This window comes from Thunnus albacares, chromosome 18 (genome assembly GCF_914725855.1).
Source record: "Thunnus albacares chromosome 18, fThuAlb1.1, whole genome shotgun sequence".
In the NCBI taxonomy this organism is placed as follows: Eukaryota; Metazoa; Chordata; class Actinopteri; order Scombriformes; family Scombridae; genus Thunnus; species Thunnus albacares.
In genome coordinates this window covers 6,611,822-6,631,552 of record NC_058123.1, presented here as the reverse complement: position 1 = coordinate 6,631,552, position 19,731 = coordinate 6,611,822, and the positions used below count along the sequence as shown (strand labels likewise).

Genomic DNA, 19,731 nt, shown 5'->3' with positions numbered 1-19,731 from the left:
AAATCCTCACATTTATGAAGCTTTTTTGCTTGAAAAGTGACCAGTGATACAATTACTCTATTATCAAAGTAGCTGCCAATTACAATTCTCTCGATTAACTAATCCTCACAGCTTAAGATGTGATGTCAGCGGAGTAGGACGTCTCGTACCGGACGTTCCCCGTTACGGGTCACATGCTGGTGCATTCAGGAGGCTTGTCAAGGCTTAGCGGGTACACTGTCTACTGCTGCTGTCTAAGCACCTTCAGCCCTCATTTCCTGCTCCTCTTCATGTTTGGTGTATGAGCCTGTTTCACGGCTCTTTGTAGAGATTTGGGGTGATTTTTCAGCTTCAAGCTACAGTCAGTCATTTGCATAATTCACCAAACCAAAGCAACCCATTGACCATCAGTTGACGACTGCGAGGGGAAACGTCGCAGCTTCATCCTGCAGGTTTTTCTCTGTGTAACATCTGCACCAATCTCTTTACCATCACCATGCTTTAACTTGGTTAAAGCTGGCTGCTGCCATTCATGTAACAACTTCATATTTAAACGCTTTAATTGTCTCTCACAATACATTTTTTTTTTGTGTGTCTGACAGAGAACATCAAAATAAGACATCATAATCCAGAGAGGAGCAAAATACATTAAACTTCTCAAACAAACATGGTTGATTTTTAAGTGACTCTGACGGAAAGCTTTTGTCACTACTATGCATGAGGCAGTAAAATCCTTCAAAACACACATTACAGTTCTCATGGCCAATAATAATAATGAATGATGGGTTTTTTTTTTGTTTCCTTCTTTGAAAAATAATGTACCGTTTATAACAGCGCTTTCTAATTATTGTTCTGTTTTATAAATGATACAAAACAACAAAGAGTTGGCACGTCGTCCGCGGCCACAGCCATCAGTGTCAGAGATGAAAGAAACAGAGGAAATAGAAATGACTGTGAGCGATGAAGGCTTATCATTACATAACAAGCAGTTATACAATCTGGTTCTGCCTCGAGTAGAATCAAAGCGAGGCTGTCATCTGATCTAATTGATATCATCACATTCCAGTCATTGCCGCTCACAGAAAAGGCATGTTCGTCTGACATGTAAATCTGAAATATTTAAATTGTCTTTGTGAGTAGAAATCTTCATTATCGGTTAGCAAAAATATCTTCTCATGATCCGTGAGAGCGGTCATGAAACATTCAGAAGTGGAGCCACGTTTCAAGTCGCTGTAAAAAAGTGAATTTTTTTTTTTTTTTTTGTTTGTTTTTGAGTTTTTGGAAATCATCCCTGCAACATATAACACCTCAAAAAAACAAAAAGTTACATAAAGAAATGATGTAAAATGCAAAGCAAAAATCATATATTGGCTGAGTATTTACAGTAACAGCAGGTACATTAGGTAGTTTACAGTGTATTGCAACAATAGCAGACCTAAACAGTGAGACGTGAGAAGATTAAGGCATTGATTAAGACCTTGATCGTCAATTTAAAAAAAAAAAAAAAGATTACATCATCATGAATACATTAAACGTGGATGTGATCAGCTCTGTCTCGTTAAAGTGAAAACCGTAATTGTGGGTTTCACGTCTGATCCAACCGCACCTGATTCGGTTTCTGTCCTTTTAAAAACTTCATAGGTGTACAAAACAGAAAAGATCAAACGTCAGGACCAGAACTGTTAACACTGACTCACCAAGTCAACTCAAAAACTGTAGCACAGACCGTAAAGCAACATTCCCAAAGTCATATATATTTATATACTGTATATTTTGATCTCAAAGGTTTCTTTAAATAAAACATGTATGGCTTTTCTTATATATATTTTTGTCTTTAGAGGAGAGGAGGAGATACTTCAACCAACTTTTGTTTCTGTAAAGATGACCAAAGAATAAGGCACCTGTAAAAAGCTCTCTGTGCCTTTGGTTAATACTGTAATGTGCGTTTCCTGGATTAACACACACACACACTCTCTCTCACACACGCACACACATGTCCTGCTTCAGAACTGGTAATACGTAATGATGATTCAGCTCAGGCAGTGGATGGATATCTGCAAATCCAGTATTCTTACTTCATAAATTGATTTCTTGGTATTCTCTCTGCTGCTGGCAACAGTGCTCTTCAACACTCACCTTCATGTGTCAAAATACAAAGAAAAAGTGCTCTGAAGGAGACGGGAACGCATAAACTAGCACTGCTGCACTTCTTAAATTTCCCCATTTCTGTTTAGAAATGCTCACTTTTTGATAAATCATTGTCTTTTTTACTCCCAATCACTTTAGGGTAATAATTTATTTCCTGTGGATCCTTCTCTGAAAGATTTAATTTATCTACCACTTCTGCAACACCCCCTTTCAGCCACTAGAGGGCAGACATATCACTCAAATCTCATAGCATGATGGCCTTTAAAAATAATGTGCAACTAGATTTCCCCCCCCCCCCCCCCCCCCTTAAAGAAAGAGCCAAATGGCAGCAAGGTGTATTGCGGCAGAGGGGTTTGAGATACAGTAAAAGTGGTTTAAGAGAAAATATGTGAGAGCAGGAGCTGATAAGTGTTTGGAGCAGACAGCCTGACTCTGCAGCTGCTGTATTTTTACAAGCTGGATCTAAAACATGGTTCAGCTGCTCCTTCATACGTCTGTCAACCCGCTTTGAGGTCCGTTTCAACCTTGAACGTACAGCTACGTGCTACTTTAACAGCAGCACTGCACTGCAAGTATATTGTTAAGCTTCTTATTTGGGTGTAAGTGTCTACAGTTTGTGTCCTTTCCAGTGTCACATAACTGAATATGCAACATCTGATATTTTTGTATTGAAAGCTCTGATACAGTGCAATTCTTTTCCTCCATTTGTTCTGACACGGAGGTGGTTTTGCGTCATTGCAGGAGCATAACAGTAGGTTTACATAGCAACAAGATCTTCACAGTCCTTCCTCAATCTCTCCTCTGTATGTGGGACTTTGTATTTAGAAAACCTTCTGACTGGACCCTGGTACTTGGCTAACCAGCAAGGACCTCTGATTGCTAAGAATTTGGTCCCTGACACAAGTCAAAGTGTCTCTCGTATTGTATGACTGTATCATAGCTCATAAGAATGAAAAAAATCCAGCTGAGCACCTTCACAAGTTGGCTATTTTCAATCAGTGCGTCTAGCTTAGGTCACCAACCTCCTCACCACATTGCTTTTACACCAACAGACAGATGCAGAATGGGAAATATTTGTGAAAAGAAAATTAACAAGAGAGACAAAACTGCGAAAAAGCAAAAAGTAGCAAGAAGGAGCTCGAAATTAAAAATGTCTTGATTAGCTAAAGTGCAGGTTTCTGGTGTGTTACACTGTATGGTACAGATTGTCAGGTGAGCCATGAGGTCCACACAGTTTCATAGAGGTGCTATAAGGAATACTTAACAGAGCCATAAAGTGGCAACAGAGAGTCGACAAGGAGGGGACAGGGAGAGAGGGGTGGGGGGGGGGGCTTCAAATGACAACCTATTCTCCACTGAACCACACAAGAAAAGAGGCTGTGATTTGAGATGGAAATAGCGTCTCAGTGTTCATCAGCCGGTGACGTCTGCTCTCAGGGTTCCCCCGGTCGCCCAGCTTCAGGTTGCGAACGTGTCCTGGGTTAAACGGGAGGGTACACGGAGCTCCGTCGAATCACAGCTGAAGAGACTTAATTGTTCCACCGCGGGGCCACGTTCGCTGTCATACCCTGCTCAGAGTGACGGATGAGAGGAGGCCGGACGAGGGTTCGGTCAAGAAGGAGGAGGAGGGCGAAGGCTCTTACACTTCATCTCGTCCAAGCTCTTCCAGTACTTGTAATTCTCCGACAGGTGTTCCATGAGACCAGGCAGGCTGGCGAAGGCTGAGAAGAGATAAAGAGGTTGAGTTGCAGAAGAAACAAACAAGGACGCACATACAGTAGCCGTGTTTTGGTGGATTAAATATGACCAGATGTACATTGAAACTGATTTTGTTCCTCATGTCTATACTAGATGTAAGAAAATCCCTTCATGATGCAATTCCAACATGGAGGACAAAATCCACCGTCCTTAGTCTGTACAAACACGCAATCAAAGCTGAAGCTACAACAATACTTCAGCAGTCTGAGTCAAATCAAGTGGGTATCTCCCAAAGACAGAGAGTAGTCTTTATTTTGAAATTACTTCCTTTTTTAAATATGCTTCTACTGTGGCACAACAAGAAAAGGGAAACAAAAAAAGAGGGACTTTTGTAGGGATGTAACTAATGACACTGTCAAAAAATAGTGCAAAAACAATCATCGCAATTTTTCCAAGGTGAAATGTCTTAAAATGTCTTGTGGAGCTGCAGCGATTAGTCGATTCGTTAATTAGTCGACAGGAAATTAACTATTTTGATAATCGGATGATCACTTCAGTCATTATTTAAGCAAAAAATTCCCAAAATTTGCTGGTTTCAGCTTCTCAAATGTGAAGATTTGATGCTTTTCTTTGTCATACATGATAGCAAACTGAAGGCGTCACCTTTAAAGGACCAGTGTGTAGGATTTAGTGGCATACAGGGCTCATTCTAAGGTAACAAAAACACAAAAATTCTTATTTTCAGGTGATTATACACTAATTACACCTTTCGCTCTGGCAAATTAAAATGGTCATTTTGTATTTTCTGCCATTTTATAGACGATAAACGATTAATCAATGAAGTAATCAACAGATTAATCAATGACAGTAATCGTTAGTTGCAGCCTTAACGGTCCAAAACACAAAAATATTCCGTTTACAATGAAATAAAACCAAGAAAAGCAGCAAATCCTCACATTGGAGAGGCAGCAACAAGAGAATAGTTGACATTAAAAATTAAATGACTGAAACGATTTTTTAAATTAAAAATTAAAAAATGGAAAATAACAACTTGATTTGACAAACGTTGACTGCTGCTGCCTCATATTAGCTTCAGGTGTGATTGTATTCTTGCTCAGAATGAGGACTGTGCACTTTGTCCCACATCTCTTACATTAAAATCACACTATAAAGGAATTTCTTCAGAGCCAGCATGGACAGCAGTGAGTTGTTTTAAGACAGACTTGAGAAAATGTGAGCGTATCCTTCAAGGCTTCTGTAAAAAAAATTAAATTCTTCAGGAACAAACCCCTACAGTGAAATGTCAACTGACAAGACACCTGCTCATCAGTCATTTCCTGTTATCGTTCCACATGAGCTATTAGGGAGGAAGATGTGTGTTTGTATGAGGGTGTTTGTGTGTGTGTGTGTGTGTGTGTGTGTGTGTGTGGTTAGTTCATGTACAGTGGTTAATGTTATGTACACTCTGCAATGTTGCTCCCACATATAAAAAAACACACAAAAAAATGAGACAGCTGGGGTTGAAAGGTCTCTCTGCCTTTTCTCTCTCTCTCTCTCTCACACACACACACACAGCGTATGTTCTGCAGTGTTTGTGTTCTTGTGTTGTTTACATCCTGATTTCCGGCTTGTTGTTGGCCCGCGCTGCATCTCTGCTCGTAGCCTGGAACTAACAATGACCCCCACTGTGACCTCAAAATGACCCTGGTGAATTGAAAGCGGCTGCGTGAGTGTTTTTGTGTTTAGGTGTAAGTGAAGTTCTGCTTGACTGCTCGTCCCTCCCCGAACCGAGTGATCGTAAACCCCCATCCCCTCTCATATTTTCCCAACTTCCCACTCCCCTGGCGCCCTCGCAATTTCTCTCCGTCCCACTGGCATTTGGAATCTTTCCGTGACATCAGAGCTGTGTTGACAGTAAACAAGTTCCCTCTTGGGGAGACTAAACTAAAAGAGAACTTCAGTGGGAATGGGGAGCTATAAGGACCATACTATCCCTCCCCATTTCTTGTGACTCCTCCTCCTCCTCACCACTTTCCTGCATTTTCCTATCCTGCGATCTGCCAAGAAAAATGAAAAAGTCATAGAAGGCTGGAGTAAATTTTTTTGGGGAGTTGTCTCTGAAGAGCGATATTTCAAAAGGTTGTTAAAATGTGGTTTAGGGTTGCAACTGAAATGGAAATCCCATCAAGGAAACAGATCTGTATGAGGATCAGAAAGTCTCTGAACTTCTTTGACAAAAAAATGAATATTTGACTGCATACAAAGCTAGTAAATGAAACTTGAGTGAAGATTTTTTTTTTTTTTCCCCCCAAAATCAAACCCCCTTGTTTTCAAGGTCGAGAATGAACTTTGAAGCTAAATCTCTGTACTTCATTTAATCATAAACTAGGGAACAAAACTGCTTGGACTAATAGAGGATTGCTTGTGAGCTTGAGACGTTTATCAAAAAGGACGGAAGATTTGCAATCAACTGAGGATGTGAAACAATATTCATTATAAACAAACTTGACATCAAACATACTGTACAGAGTAAAAGCAGGTGAGGAAGCATCACCAGGCAAACAGGTACTTTAGTTCTTTGAAAGTAAATATTTAGGCATTTAAAGAGGACATATCGCGCACATTTCCAGGTATATATTTATATTCTGGGGCTCTTCTGGAATATCTATACATAATTTACAGTTAAAATAACTCCTTATTTATCTTATACCGGCTCTTTATGCAGCCCCTCAGTTCAGCCTCTGTCTGAAACAGGCTGTTTTAGCTCCTGTCTCTTTAAGGCCTCCTGATCTGACGTCATCACGAGGAGGAAGTAGCAGTAACTGAAACCCTGGCTTTTGACTTTCAGGGAGCATTTTTATACATGTTCACCTCAAGGTTTGTAACTTTGACCATGTTTAACATAGACATTTGACATCATAACATTATATAAATCACAAAAAAAACATAAACTGCTGCCTGTGTGTCTGACTCACAGTCTATGACTTGTGACCCTGACGTTTTACTAACATAATCAGACTTAATAGTAAAATGTACACTAGCTTACTTGGGAATAAAGTGGAAAAGGAAATGACTAAACACAGAACAGTACATATAAACACCCCACACACACAGAGAAAAGCAAAGAAGAGAAGACACGCAAGCACACCAGCAGAGAAAATGAACAAACATGTTGTTCTTACCATCCAAGGCGTCAAACATGTCAGTGATGAAGTAGTCGATGAAGGAAATCTGAGATTTGGGCACACTACAGGTGTTTCTGTCAAACACTGGCATCACCACCGGCAGTCCTTGTCTCTTCTCCTCATCTGTCTGCAGGGAACACACACACACACACACACACACACACGCATACACACATGGATCATAATGAGGTAACAAAAGCAAAGATAAACGCACACTCAAGCTAAATCTGCAGCTCGGGAGATGAGGTGCCATAAATGTGTTTAATTATACAAAGTGAGACAATGAAAACAATCCGAAGAAACAAAAGAGCGGGGCTGCGTTAGCGACGTCCACACACCTGTGCAAAGTACTCCTCAGAGATCCGCCCGGCCCACTCGATGCAGAGCTCGAGTGGCCTGCAGGGGTTTGCCACATCTGCACATTTGATCAACATCCTCTTTATCAGCAGACGGTTCTCTGGAGAGTTCCTGATGTTAGCCTGACCCTCACAGTCGCTGTTCATGCTCTGTAGGAACGACACGAAAAACATAAACATCTGCACATATAGAAAAAAATAATATATGCACGCTTTTCAGTACATACACAGTAACCAGACCAGCAAAATAAAGCTTTACTGCATTTTGAGGCCTTTCTAGGAGATTTAATTGAATCTTACACTTGTGCTGGTCTCTTCTATGGCGGCCATTGGCTTGTTAACGCTGTTGACGAATTTGCTGACGTGTTCAAAGTGTCTGGTCATCTCTGTGGCCAGCACCATGTCAATGATGGCCTGCCGCAGCGTTCGGAACTGATTCCTGTCAGCAATGAAGGCAAGAAGAGGATAAAGTAAGATTTTGAGTCTTTTGAGTGGTTAAAATATTAAAATGGCCCCAGTAACCGCTACGGCCGACCTGTCGATGTTCTTGAAGATGTTGCTCTTGCTGTCTCGGACGGTGAGCTGGAAGGCGAGGGCCGCGTGGTGGCTCTCCAGCACTGCGGTGTCGTTGTACAGGATCGCCAGTTCACTGCTGGCGTTACACAAGAAGGAGTTGGTCCTGCCCGGGTGGTCCACATCGTGCACTGTGGCTGCTATCAGCGCGGCCACCTCGTCCAGCTGGTCCAGACTGCTCTGAATAAAACACCAGAGACACAGAATCATGTCAGTACTGGACTGAATATATCACTCTGTACTGTGGATTGCAGTGGTTGTACATGCTTTTCATTATGTTGATTGGCTTTTTTTGGACAGCTGGGGTCTGTCGTGGATGATAATGCTAATAAATCATGTTCAGAACAGAGCCAGAGTACACAGAGATAAGTTTTACACCATATTTGTGTTTTCATGGACTTTAACAGCATTTTCTGTAATCTTTGACATTTTGCAGCAGCTCACTCAAGAGACTCACAGACAACTTTCATATTTTGGCCATCTCGTTATATAGAATCTGCTTTGGTATGATTTTCTGTTCAGTTACAAATGCTAATAAAATGTATACACTGGTTTAAACACATCTAATAATTCATATATGTATACAAACATGTCAAATCATTTTTTTTTTTTTAAAGTTTTCCAAACAAGCATATGTCCAAAATTTGCAGAAGCCAAAAAAACTTTTGTTTATTTTGGTGCCTTAGTTCCTTGTTAGTTTACATAATCCAGATTCTTGTAAGCGAGGTTTTGCATGTGGGTAAATTTATTGGGTAAAATTTATGTAGCACAAGTCGAGTCAATTTTATTTAAATAGCCCAAAATCACAAAATCACAATTTTCCTCAAAGGGTGTTACAATCTATACAGCAAACGACACCATCTGTCCTTAGACCCTTGAAGAAAAACCTCCCAAAGAAAAGCCTTTAATGGGAAAGAAGGAAGAAACCACAGGAGGTGTCCTCATCAATAAACATCTTTTGTCTTTGACATAATCAATAGAAGTTATGACATGCATTAAATGTTTCACATTAGTAGAATGAATACTAAGAAAGTATGTTTCGTAGTCATCGTATAGCACATAGTATATTTAAAACATTGCATTCGGTTGTGATGATTAACATATGTTTAACCCAAAGTAAAATATATGTTAAAATAATGTGGAGGATCTCTGCAGCTGTGGGGGGAAGGAACAACCTGCTTAAGCTTAACTGAGCGAAGGACTAAAGCAACAAATGGAGCATAACGTTATTTCAGGCAGAGCACTGAAATTGTTGTTGCATTAGCTGTTTTTCATTAGCGTTTCATTCAACTTCACCCTCAGCAGCTCATTCATCAGCTGCTTGGCTACCAGCTGACTTGGTTTTGCTGCTAAAAGTGAAGTAATATATTTTTTTTTTCAGTCTGCTAACATCATTCCCTGCAACAACACGACACTTTACCCACCACCCAATTTTATATCCTCAAGTGCGAGTGTTGTATTTAACTTTTTATTGCAACTTCAATGCTCCAATTTCTGTCTAAACACACTTTATAGTTGCTATTTATGTTTGTGTATATAGTATTCTATTTGCATATACTGCAAGTATATCAGTCATTCCAGATGTGTGTTTTTCCTCTAACCTTGACTCTCTCTTTGCGCAGGAAGTAGGCAGTAGCGTGCAGCACGTCTGCGGCGTGCGTGGAGTTGTGGTAGGAGTTGGACGAGTGGTAGCTGGCCTCAATGAGCTGGAGCCAGGAGCGCAGCGAGGCCTCCGAACAGTTGAGGAACTCACACACTCCGAAGCTCGTGAAGATCTTCAGCCCGAGGTAAGTCAGCGGTCTGCAGGGATCACACACAAGACAGTGTGAACGGACAGATTAAATACAAAAAGTAATGTACTTTACATTCATGTTTTCCTAAATTTCACCCATGTTCTTGTCTTTTTGCTTCTTCATGGCACATTTGCTATCTTGTCTTCTTGTATCTTCATCTGCTATGACTGTGATTATTAGTTGAATATCTTTACCCTGTCATCTACTGAGGTACTGTAGTTTTAAATGTTAGAGAAGTTGACTTTCTGTAGGTGGAAATATTCTTAAAGGAACAGTTTGACATTTTGGGACTTATACTTTTTCGCTTTCTTGCTGGGAGTTAGATGAGAAGATCCATCCTCTCATGTCTGGAGAGAGTGGTATCGATCAATCTTCTCATTAAGTGTATTCTCAAAATGTTGAACTATTCCTTTAATGCTTGTATTTTATGCAGTAAAATGACAAAAACTTTGACATTTGTCATTGACATATTTAGTTTCCTTGACCGTTCTCATAAGAGGGAGAAGATTTAACCACATTTTTTAAGGTTAACAGATATCATCTGCCAATTCTGAGGATGCAAAAGACGAGTGATGTAACAGTTATTATAAAATGTATTTGATCTGGTGTTCTCATTGACATCAAGATCACAAAGATAAGACTGACATCTCTTAAATGTCCAAAATTAATAGTTAAAATTCATCCAGTGGGTTGAGATTTTGAATTTTTAATATCCTCTGTAATTAATTCCATTTATATGGTTTAAAGTACTGGAAGGCACTTTTCCAAAGTCCAGTATTCACTTGCAGTGTATCTTGTGATCTGGTTTAAGGAGCAGTAGTTTTAAATTGTGTGATTTACTGCACCGAAACAGCTTTACTAGGAGACACTCATAAACAAAAATGATATCCACAAACAAATGAACTATCTGCTGAAATGATAACTAAGTGAAATCGTTTCCATTCTGAGCCCAAATTTAAAGTCTTCCTCCTCGTCTTGGCTCCGTCGTCTCCGTACCTCTTGTGTGTAGCCGCCTCCAGCTCCAGGATGTTGAACTCCCAGCACTCCTCATCATTCAGCATCTCGGCGATGGATGGAGGGACATCATTCAGAGTGATCGGGATGGCCAGCTGGCTCTGGCTCATATCTAGGGAACAAACAGGAGCGTGCGCACACACACATACACAGCTCAATGTGATTTGACCATAAAAGGGGGCAAACCAAGAGGGAGCGCTGTGTGGGATTTGACAGATGAATAAATGAATGACTGTATCAACCTTGGCTCTCTAATTTCTATATACATGTGCAAACACACTGACTAAGTGTCTTACTTTGTAAATCTGGTCCTTTGAGACCGCGGTAGAAAGATGGTGTGAGATAAGATTGTTTAAAGAACTGTATGAGCAGACATGAGATAAGGATACTGTTTCCAACTTGATGAAGACAAAGACCATTTCTTGGAACATAGACCCTTGATTTAGATCTTCTCTGAGTTAACTTGTCTTGTGACTTTAATCATCATAATGAGGTTACATAACAAGCTCAAATGCAGAAATTCACACTGTTGAAAGCTAAAAGAATATTATTCACTCAAGGCAGCAGACCTCATGTTCCATAATCTCAGTGGTGATTAAGGCCACAGGCTACAACTCCTGCCTGTTCTTGACTCACCCTCTCATTAACATTAAGTACTGTTTGGCTTGTCTTCGTCATCTTTTAGAGTGTGTAAATTACTGAGCTTTAGAGGTGCTGGTAGGTGTATTGTTGAACTTTGGACAGAACCAGGCTAGCTATCCCCCCACCCCGTTTCCAGTCTTTATTCAAAGCTAAGCTAACTGACTCCTGGCTTCATAATTAATACACAGACATGAGAGTGGAATCAATACTCTCATTTAACTCACAGAGAGAATCGAAAACACATATTTCCCAAAATATCAAACTATCTCTGTAAAGGATAGGTTCACAATTTTTTCAAGTCTGTCTTAAATCAACAGTCAGGTGCCCATATGAACACTGATATAGGTTTTGTTTGCTTCAATCATTCCTCCTGTTCATACTGGCCTTTAGAAGATCTTCTCCCAACACATTTACAATATAAGCGACGGGAGACAAAATCCACAGTCTTTGTTTTGAGCGAAAAATGTGTTTAAAAGTTTATCTGAAGATAATATGAGGCTTCAGCTGTCTGAAATAGTCAAATAAAGTAGAAATCATCCACGTTTACAGTTTTTTTAGTGCCAAATTCCGTCTTTGTGTGTCAGTGTTTTCCTGTTCAGCTGCGATGGAAGTATAGTGACAAAAAGAAGGAGTCTGGCAGTAAAAAGACTGTAACTTTGAAAGATATTGATTTGATTTGACTCATTTGGACGGCTTATCTTCGGATAAACTTTTATATACATTTTTGCACAGAAGGAGGACTGTGGATTTTGTCCCTCATCACTTACATTGTAAGATCATCATGAAGGGATCTTCTAATGGTCAGTATGAACAGGAGGAATGATTTCAACAATGTTCATCTGGCGACTCGCTATTTCTTTAAGAAAACTGTGAATCTATTCTTTAATCTATTCATTTTTCCAGGAACTCCATCTTTATAATCATCTTTAAACCAAGCTATGTTTACTGATTGACTTAATGTGTATTATGAGAGCGTTTCAGTCGTACCGTGAGTGAAAGGCACTTAATTACATCACAGTCCCTGCACACCAGTTCACCCACACAGGAGTTTCCACTTATTCCTGATTGGGCCTCTTCTCAGAGCTGTTAATCTTGCTGTATCTGTACACGCAGGATAACTTAACACCTTTTTCTCTCTTATTAGCACATCAAGTTTGGGGCGGAGATAACCAGCGTATGTCTGCCCCAACTTCGACCTGAAGATAAGTCGCATGAACCGCAATAAGTGAAAACACCTGTGAGGGTGTGCAAGGCATTTAAGAGGTAATTATGACATTGTTTTATATTGATACATGATCAGTGACATAACGTGATGATTCGTGGGTGCTTTAACACTTACTTTTCGAGAAAACATACTCATTCCCAGAGAGTCTCCGCAGCCCATCCTGGAGAGAAAATAAAGACAGAAATGATTCAGTTAATTAAAACTATAAAAGGAATTATGAAAAGAGTGGTATTTGGTTAATCTCAAGCTAGTAATAACACATCATTGAACCTGCATGAACTGATATTTTGGCCACATTGGGGCAACGGAAAAAAGCTGTGAACACAACATTGACATTCATTTGGAGTCGTGTCCACCTGGTGAACAGAAGTCCAATATTCGCTCTCTTTTAGCTCTGTTTTTGCTCTCTACCAACTCCTGAGGGAAATATCTGGCGCTTTAGCTGTTAAATGTTCCACTATGTTCACCAGCTAGTCTACAGCTAACTGTGTCTGTTTGCGGTTTGGTGCTGAGCAGGTAGTGTAAAATTTAGAGCCTATTCTGTGAAAACAGCTGCCTGCAGCTGGACAGCTAAACAATGTGCTGAAACTCGCTATAAATCTCCGTTGGAGGGGAGCTGCAGAGTTGCTGATAATTCTTTGTAGGTTCACCACTACAAGTAATACCTCTTATATTACATGCTGTTATCTGATACACTATTATTATAAATATATATATTATAAATATTAATATATGCTATAAAACATTTTCTGCTAAAAAAATCTTTACTATTAACAGGAATAACAAGAATGGCAGAATGAGGTTAAAGGATAAGGCTGACTTTTTTCAAAAATTTCAACAAATCCCATTAAAAAGACCAAAACCAACAATGTGCTGTCCATATCTTAATACTTTCAGACTTCCCCTCCCTGTCTGCGGCAAAGCTCCTGGCCTATTCTCTTCTACTGAAGATGTAAATCTTAAAAACGGCTCACAAATATATTGTAGTTGCAGTAGTTTCCCAAAACAGCGGGGCACTATAGTTTTTAGCAAACGTTATTCAAACAGTGCATTTGTTGGGAACTATTTTCAGCTGTGGATTAACACACATTTAGTTGGCAAGTATTCTGGCGGCTGGCCAGTGTACACGGGATTGACTCACTCGAACTACAGTGTACATGTTCGTGGTAATGAAGGAACATGTCACCTTGTGCAACAATGTGGCTCACTGATGTGTTTTTAGAGCTCTTTGGCACAGAGTAATAAGCTGCTATACATCAGGCTTTGGCTACAGAAAAGATACTTGTTAGTATGATTAATTTATCATAGGTTATTGTTGATAGTTTTGGTCTTTTCATGGGTTTTTTTTGACTATAAGAAAACAAAGAATATTGCAAGCTTTATCTTTTAAATTGCCCAGGATCCGTGGAATAATTTGATATACGAAAGTTTTTCTTGCTGGAAGTTGATGGATTTGAAAATGTACAATCAACTTTGATTTCATAACAGACATTGACATCTGCGTACAGTGACTCACCCCAAAGTTGGACTTATTCAACAAATAAGAAAAAAAAACACATAGCCTCTCTTGGCACTCCAAAAATACACATTTAATTTAATTATGGAGGGCAAAGAATCCTTGGTTCAACAAGAATGCATGTTCAGTTTCATACGCATGAGGTAAGAACATTTTTTAAAAAAAAGACTCTTTCTAACCTCTCCTTATAAAGTGTTTCCAGCATCTATACTTACGAATGAACTCAAGCGCATACACCGTATGAAATATCTACACTGCCTCTTACACTCATGAGCCCCCCAACCAGGTCGTTGGTGTGGGGGTCGTCTTCTTTGGAGGCGAGCTGAGGGGAGTAGAGCTCAGTGGTCCTCAGGATCTCCAGCACACGGTCAAGAGCCTCCGCCACCGTTACCGGACTGCTCTCCTGGGCTGCGTTGATGATGTTTATTACCTGGGGAAGAGGAAAAAGAAAAAAAAAAGTCCCTTTTCTGGTGCAAAACAGACTCTACATACAAACAAATGCAGAAAGACCCCTCTCTGCAAGAAATGCCATAACAGAGTGCTCCTTTCTTTGTGCATGTGATGCTGGAGAAATCTCATCCGGAGCAAAAACAGCTAATAAAGCTGCTTCTCAAACACAAAAGAGCATCACAGGACTCGCAGCGGGAGGGAGAATGAGACAATGTGGCATACTGTACGCTGTATATGAGATCTCAAAGCACTGTATGATCCAGCCTACAGCCTGACCTTTACATTACGAGAGCAGAGTCATGGAGGATTCAGAGAAGCCTTATTACAATAACAATTCTGAACATCATTAAAATTTGAAGGACATAAATAAATGCTGTTACAAATCTCCCTATATTGACAACATCAACCGTCAATAGCGGTGTGGAACAATGAATCTAATGACATACTATGGTGCTCTTTCATAACAATATTATCCATTCTGTAAACAATTCTAAGAAATGTTGCTTCCTAGAATGCACAAACAAAACATCATCTACCAAATAATGTCAAACATTCAGTTTTACCTCAAAACAGCTTTTGATTTGGAATATTTTAATTCCTATTCACTCTTTTCATTCTTAATCTATATTTTGGTGAGAAGTATAGACGCCACATGTGACTTCCTGATTAAAGAGTGGTAGTCAATCAGAATTACTGACCTTTCTTAAAGTTGTTAATTATTGTAAAATACACTGAAATCATCTCAGCAATAGGAGTTGGATGGGGTTTATGTTTTTGTTTAGTCTTTGTGTCGATTGGTAGGTATACATAGGTATACTATGCAGGATTTGTCGGCCCCTCTTCCCCGGCTCAACTTGCAAGAGAGAGAGAGAGAAAGAGAGAGAGCAGCGGTGGTCAAGCGAGCTAGAGAGTGAATGAAGAGAGCGAACGGCGCTGGCGAGAACAAAGCCGTGAATCAGATAAATAAAACGTTATTTTCTGATTGTTTCACAGCGTTCTAAAGCACAAATAAACACGTTCACACCTCCGCACAACCCTGCAGGAAGGTGCCACATTGCCGGATTTGGTGTGAATGCGGAGCTTCATCCTGTCCGCTGTGGCCTCTCTGCTCTGTGTGTGTGTGTAGCTCAGCCTCGCCCTCGGTCAAGCAGACACACAGACCTGCAGCTCCTTATATATCCATGACAAAGAGACAGAGAGCAGAGCGGAGCAGAGGAGAGAGGAGAGACAGTGACCTAGTTGCTATGCTACAAGTCCTGACCTCACACCCTGCACGCTGTTATTGGCTGGGGGCTACACGCCCACTGCCCAAAGGTCGACGCCTAGAAGCGTCCTGAACACAGCAAAATAATAAGAAAATACAGGCAGAGGGCAGGGTCTCTGCAGATAAATACACCGCCACACACTTCTAGTGGATCATAAGTGATGATTGAGAGGGATTCCTTATGTGTGAGTCTATACATTGTTTTTTAGGAAAAATCCTGCATAGTTTACCTTTAAAATATTTTAAAATGTGGATACATTTCTGTAAAGTTTGGTTCCAGGGAATGATTACCATGAGGAAATATAAATAGGAAAAAGAGAGGCAAGGCAGTACACACATCTTGTCACTATTAGTTGTTATGTCTGCCTTTTAGCAGCCATAAGAGATAAACCCTTCATTATTGTCTCAATCAGACAAAATGAAGGCTGTAAAGGCAGCTCTAATGGCAAGTGATTAGCTAAGCGTTGTTGCAATAATACACTAAAATGCTTAAAAGAGGCTTAAATCTGAACAGGCAGATCTCATGTTCCATTTTAGGCATCGGCTGATGGGAAACAAGCTGCAAATGGGCCATAAAAGAACTTAATTCATGGTGGAAATCCGACACGTGCAACCTGGTGACTGCTGCTGGTGGAAGAATGAGCTCTACTGATTGATTCCTACATTGGAAGAAACAACAGGAGTAATGTGTGTTTTAAAGTGCTTAAGGCATAACTTAAATAAAGGATTCAATATGAAATAGTTCACTGGAAGAAAGCTCCTGCTGTTCCAGCTGCTAGTTTTCCTTTAACCCTTTAGTGGTTTTCTCAACAGTTTGGTAGAGCACAATTTGTGTCATGATCTCTTGTTTAAAAATTTGTAAATTCAATTCAACCTGACTGAAACCCAAGGTAGCTTTTTTGATGTAGTTTAGTTTCAGAATTATTTAATTTAATTTAATCCATAGCCCCCCAGAAGTCTGACAACTTACTAATATTTCTTAAAAACATGCATAATCAATCAGTTAAGATTTCCAGTTTGCTGAAATGTTGATCTTCATTTGTTGAAATAAATGCATCAGAGTGTTTTCCTTCAGTTTTTTAAAAGTAGTATTGCTAACATTTTTTAATTAACTTGAAAATCGCCACCGAATACAAACTTTTCTGATTATTAACTGTTGTCAGTATGATCAATCTAATGTTACCACATTGTATATTATTGCAATGATTAGATCAGTATGATATTTCAGACATTTTGTGGATGTTTCTAATGAAAAAACAGTAATGGATTCTGTAAATCCGGGTTGATGCAGCTAATGCTGCTAATAAAAGTTGTGGACATCGACCACTTCACTCTGATCATTGAGGGCAATGCAACGAGTGTGTCCACATTGAAATGTATGGGAAATACTTTTCTTGTGTTTTAATACAAATCAGCAATGGTCTGTATAAATCCACAAAAAATAATCCATCCATTGAAAACCATTGAAATTTTATACTATAATACCCAACTTTATTGCATTTTAATGCTTTGTTTGCCCCACATCTAATTGATTTGTTATTTTTTTTAGATTTTCTTTTAATTGCTTTTATTTTCTTTACATACAATTTGAGGTAAACTACTTTGAGCTGCATTTTATGTATGAAAGGTGTTAAGTTATCATTATTACCCAAAAAACTGTTGTGCTGTTGCACCAAAACACAAATGAACAAGTCTGAGTTATACAAAGATATACTGCATATTATGACTTTTTGTTGTTTTTATACCATATCTATACCATTTTTAGACCATTAGTTATATTATATGTAAAATGTTTTATTTCTCAAGTTTTACACATTTCTCTAGTCCATAAAATAAATGTGTAATTAAAATAGTCTTTTATTTCAATATAGATATGCAGATTGTTGTGAAGTAATGTTCCATTTTTTCTGTATATTGACATTTTTATCATTTACCTCATAATCAAAAAACTGTGTGGTCAGTTGAAAAAAACAAACAAACAAATAAACATTGTTTTTTTTCTGTGTGGGTGGGATCATTAGGTGTGCAAAATGGCTAAATGCTGAAAGCAGCGTACCTTGGTGATGGGAGCCTCGATAGTCATGGAATGAATCCTGGCGACGGAGGAATATCTTCGGTTCTGTAAACTGGGAGCTGCAATTCAGACAATAATAATTTTATGTACTGTATTACGATAACTGAGGCTTGTTGTTTGCCAAACCCACATAGTCTGTTGATTACTTAAGTTCACAGAGCCTGCAATTATCAGCCCTCATCAAAGCTTATGAATGAAAGACCAAAAAAAGGGAGAGGATGTACAGTACAGAAAAATGTACAAAAAAAGGAGTGAAAATGTAAATGTAGAGCAAATGTTAATACAAAGGGTGATGGAGGATGAGAAGGGTGTGCAGTGAGAAAGAAGTAAAAGTGGTTTTGATTGAAGAAGAGAGAAGCAGAGTAGAAGCAGCACTCAGCTGAGATACCTGAAAATAGCAGCAGCTGCGTCAAAGTGAGTTGAGGAGGGAGGTACGTAATGTCACCGAGCCCACGACATCTCTCTTTAGGATCTCTTTAATTCAAGTACCTACCATAACACAATCTGACTCATTCTCTGATTTGCCTTCTCCAATCATCTCCCTCCAATCTTCATTTCTTTTCTTGCCCTGTTCTTCCTTTGTGTTCCCGCTTTTATCATCTTACTTTATTCCCATCACGTAGTTATCTCATTTCTCTTGTCCTCTTTCCCTATCATTTTCTGACTCTCCTGCTTATCTTTCCTTCAGAATGGCACAAACTGGGGCTCCATCTGTTCACTGGAACAGAGGCTCAAATACAAGATAATGAATTTTGAATGGTCTTACCGTCGCTGCCACGCGAACTGAGTGATCTGGCATCAATCGAATCTTTCCTCCTGTCCCGGTGACGTAGAGAATGGCACTCTGTAGAGAGGTAGAAGGGAGTAATGGACATTAAATGTACAGTATATGCTTAGACTGGTGGAGGCACAGATTTATACTGATATAGATGAGTCTCACTGCTCTGGTTCATTCCAAAGATAGTATGTTTTGCTTCTGAAGCTAATCTAAATCCTTCCCCAGTTTGTGCCTTTCATGTATTTAAATCACGTTTACGTCACAGAGCTGCTGTAAGTGTCCGTCTTTTCTGAAAAATAGATACCTAGCGATCTTTGAGGATTCTGGAAATACCTTCTGAACAGTGGTCATTGATTTTGGGTTTTTCAAAGACTCATCTGGATCAAAAAATATTGTGTCCTGTGCTTGATAAAAAAGTTTTTAACCTGTACCCCAAGTTGCAACTCTTCTCTACCTATCAAGGTACAGGAAAATACATTTGTCTTGTACGACACAAGAAAAATATGAAAATGTTATTTCTGTATGAAATTATGAAATAATACAAATACAATACAACGTCAATATAGAGAATTATAATCGACAAAAAGATTATATAAATTAAAGGATAGGTTCACAGTTTTTCAAGTGTGTCTTAAAGCAACAGTCAGGTGTCCATATAAACAGTGAAAGAGGTTTTCCTCGCTGTAATCATTCCTCCTGTTCATACTGGATATTAAAAGTTCCCCTTCATAATGCACTTACAATGTAAGCGATGGAGGCCAAAATCCACAGTCCTCCTTCTGTGCAAAAATGTATTTAAAAGTTTATCTGAAGCTGATATGAAGCTTCAGCCGTCCAAATGAGTCAAATCAAGTAAAAATCTGTCAATGTATGTGCCAAATTCCCTCTTTTTGTTACCATCCCTCCACTGCAGCTGAACAGGAAAACACTGACACACTAAGAGAGAATTTGGCACTAAAAACACTGTAAACGTGGAAGATTTCCACTTTATTTGACTAACTCAGACTGCTGAAGCCTCATATTAACTCCAAGTGGA

At 39.3% G+C, this 19,731-nt stretch overlaps 1 protein-coding gene across 3 annotated transcripts in view; it reads right to left on the bottom strand.

The window, feature by feature from the left end:
• Window positions 1–521: 521 nt before the first annotated feature.
• The window catches only part of pde8b (phosphodiesterase 8B), a 54,977-nt gene continuing 35,767 nt past the window's right edge, over window positions 522–19,731 (bottom strand). For all 3 annotated transcript variants that reach the window (XM_044333444.1, XM_044333443.1, XM_044333445.1), the window contains exons 12-22: window positions 18,684–18,761; window positions 17,900–17,976; window positions 14,395–14,559; window positions 12,728–12,773; window positions 10,729–10,858; window positions 9,541–9,739; window positions 7,902–8,119; window positions 7,667–7,805; window positions 7,349–7,516; window positions 7,008–7,137; window positions 522–3,848 (exon numbers count right to left, since the gene is read on the bottom strand). In XM_044333444.1, the coding sequence (XP_044189379.1) occupies window positions 3,739–3,848; window positions 7,008–7,137; window positions 7,349–7,516; window positions 7,667–7,805; window positions 7,902–8,119; window positions 9,541–9,739; window positions 10,729–10,858; window positions 12,728–12,773; window positions 14,395–14,559; window positions 17,900–17,976; window positions 18,684–18,761 (1,460 nt within the window). In that variant the 3' untranslated portion in view covers window positions 522–3,738. The remainder of the gene's footprint in view (window positions 3,849–7,007; window positions 7,138–7,348; window positions 7,517–7,666; window positions 7,806–7,901; window positions 8,120–9,540; window positions 9,740–10,728; window positions 10,859–12,727; window positions 12,774–14,394; window positions 14,560–17,899; window positions 17,977–18,683; window positions 18,762–19,731) is intronic.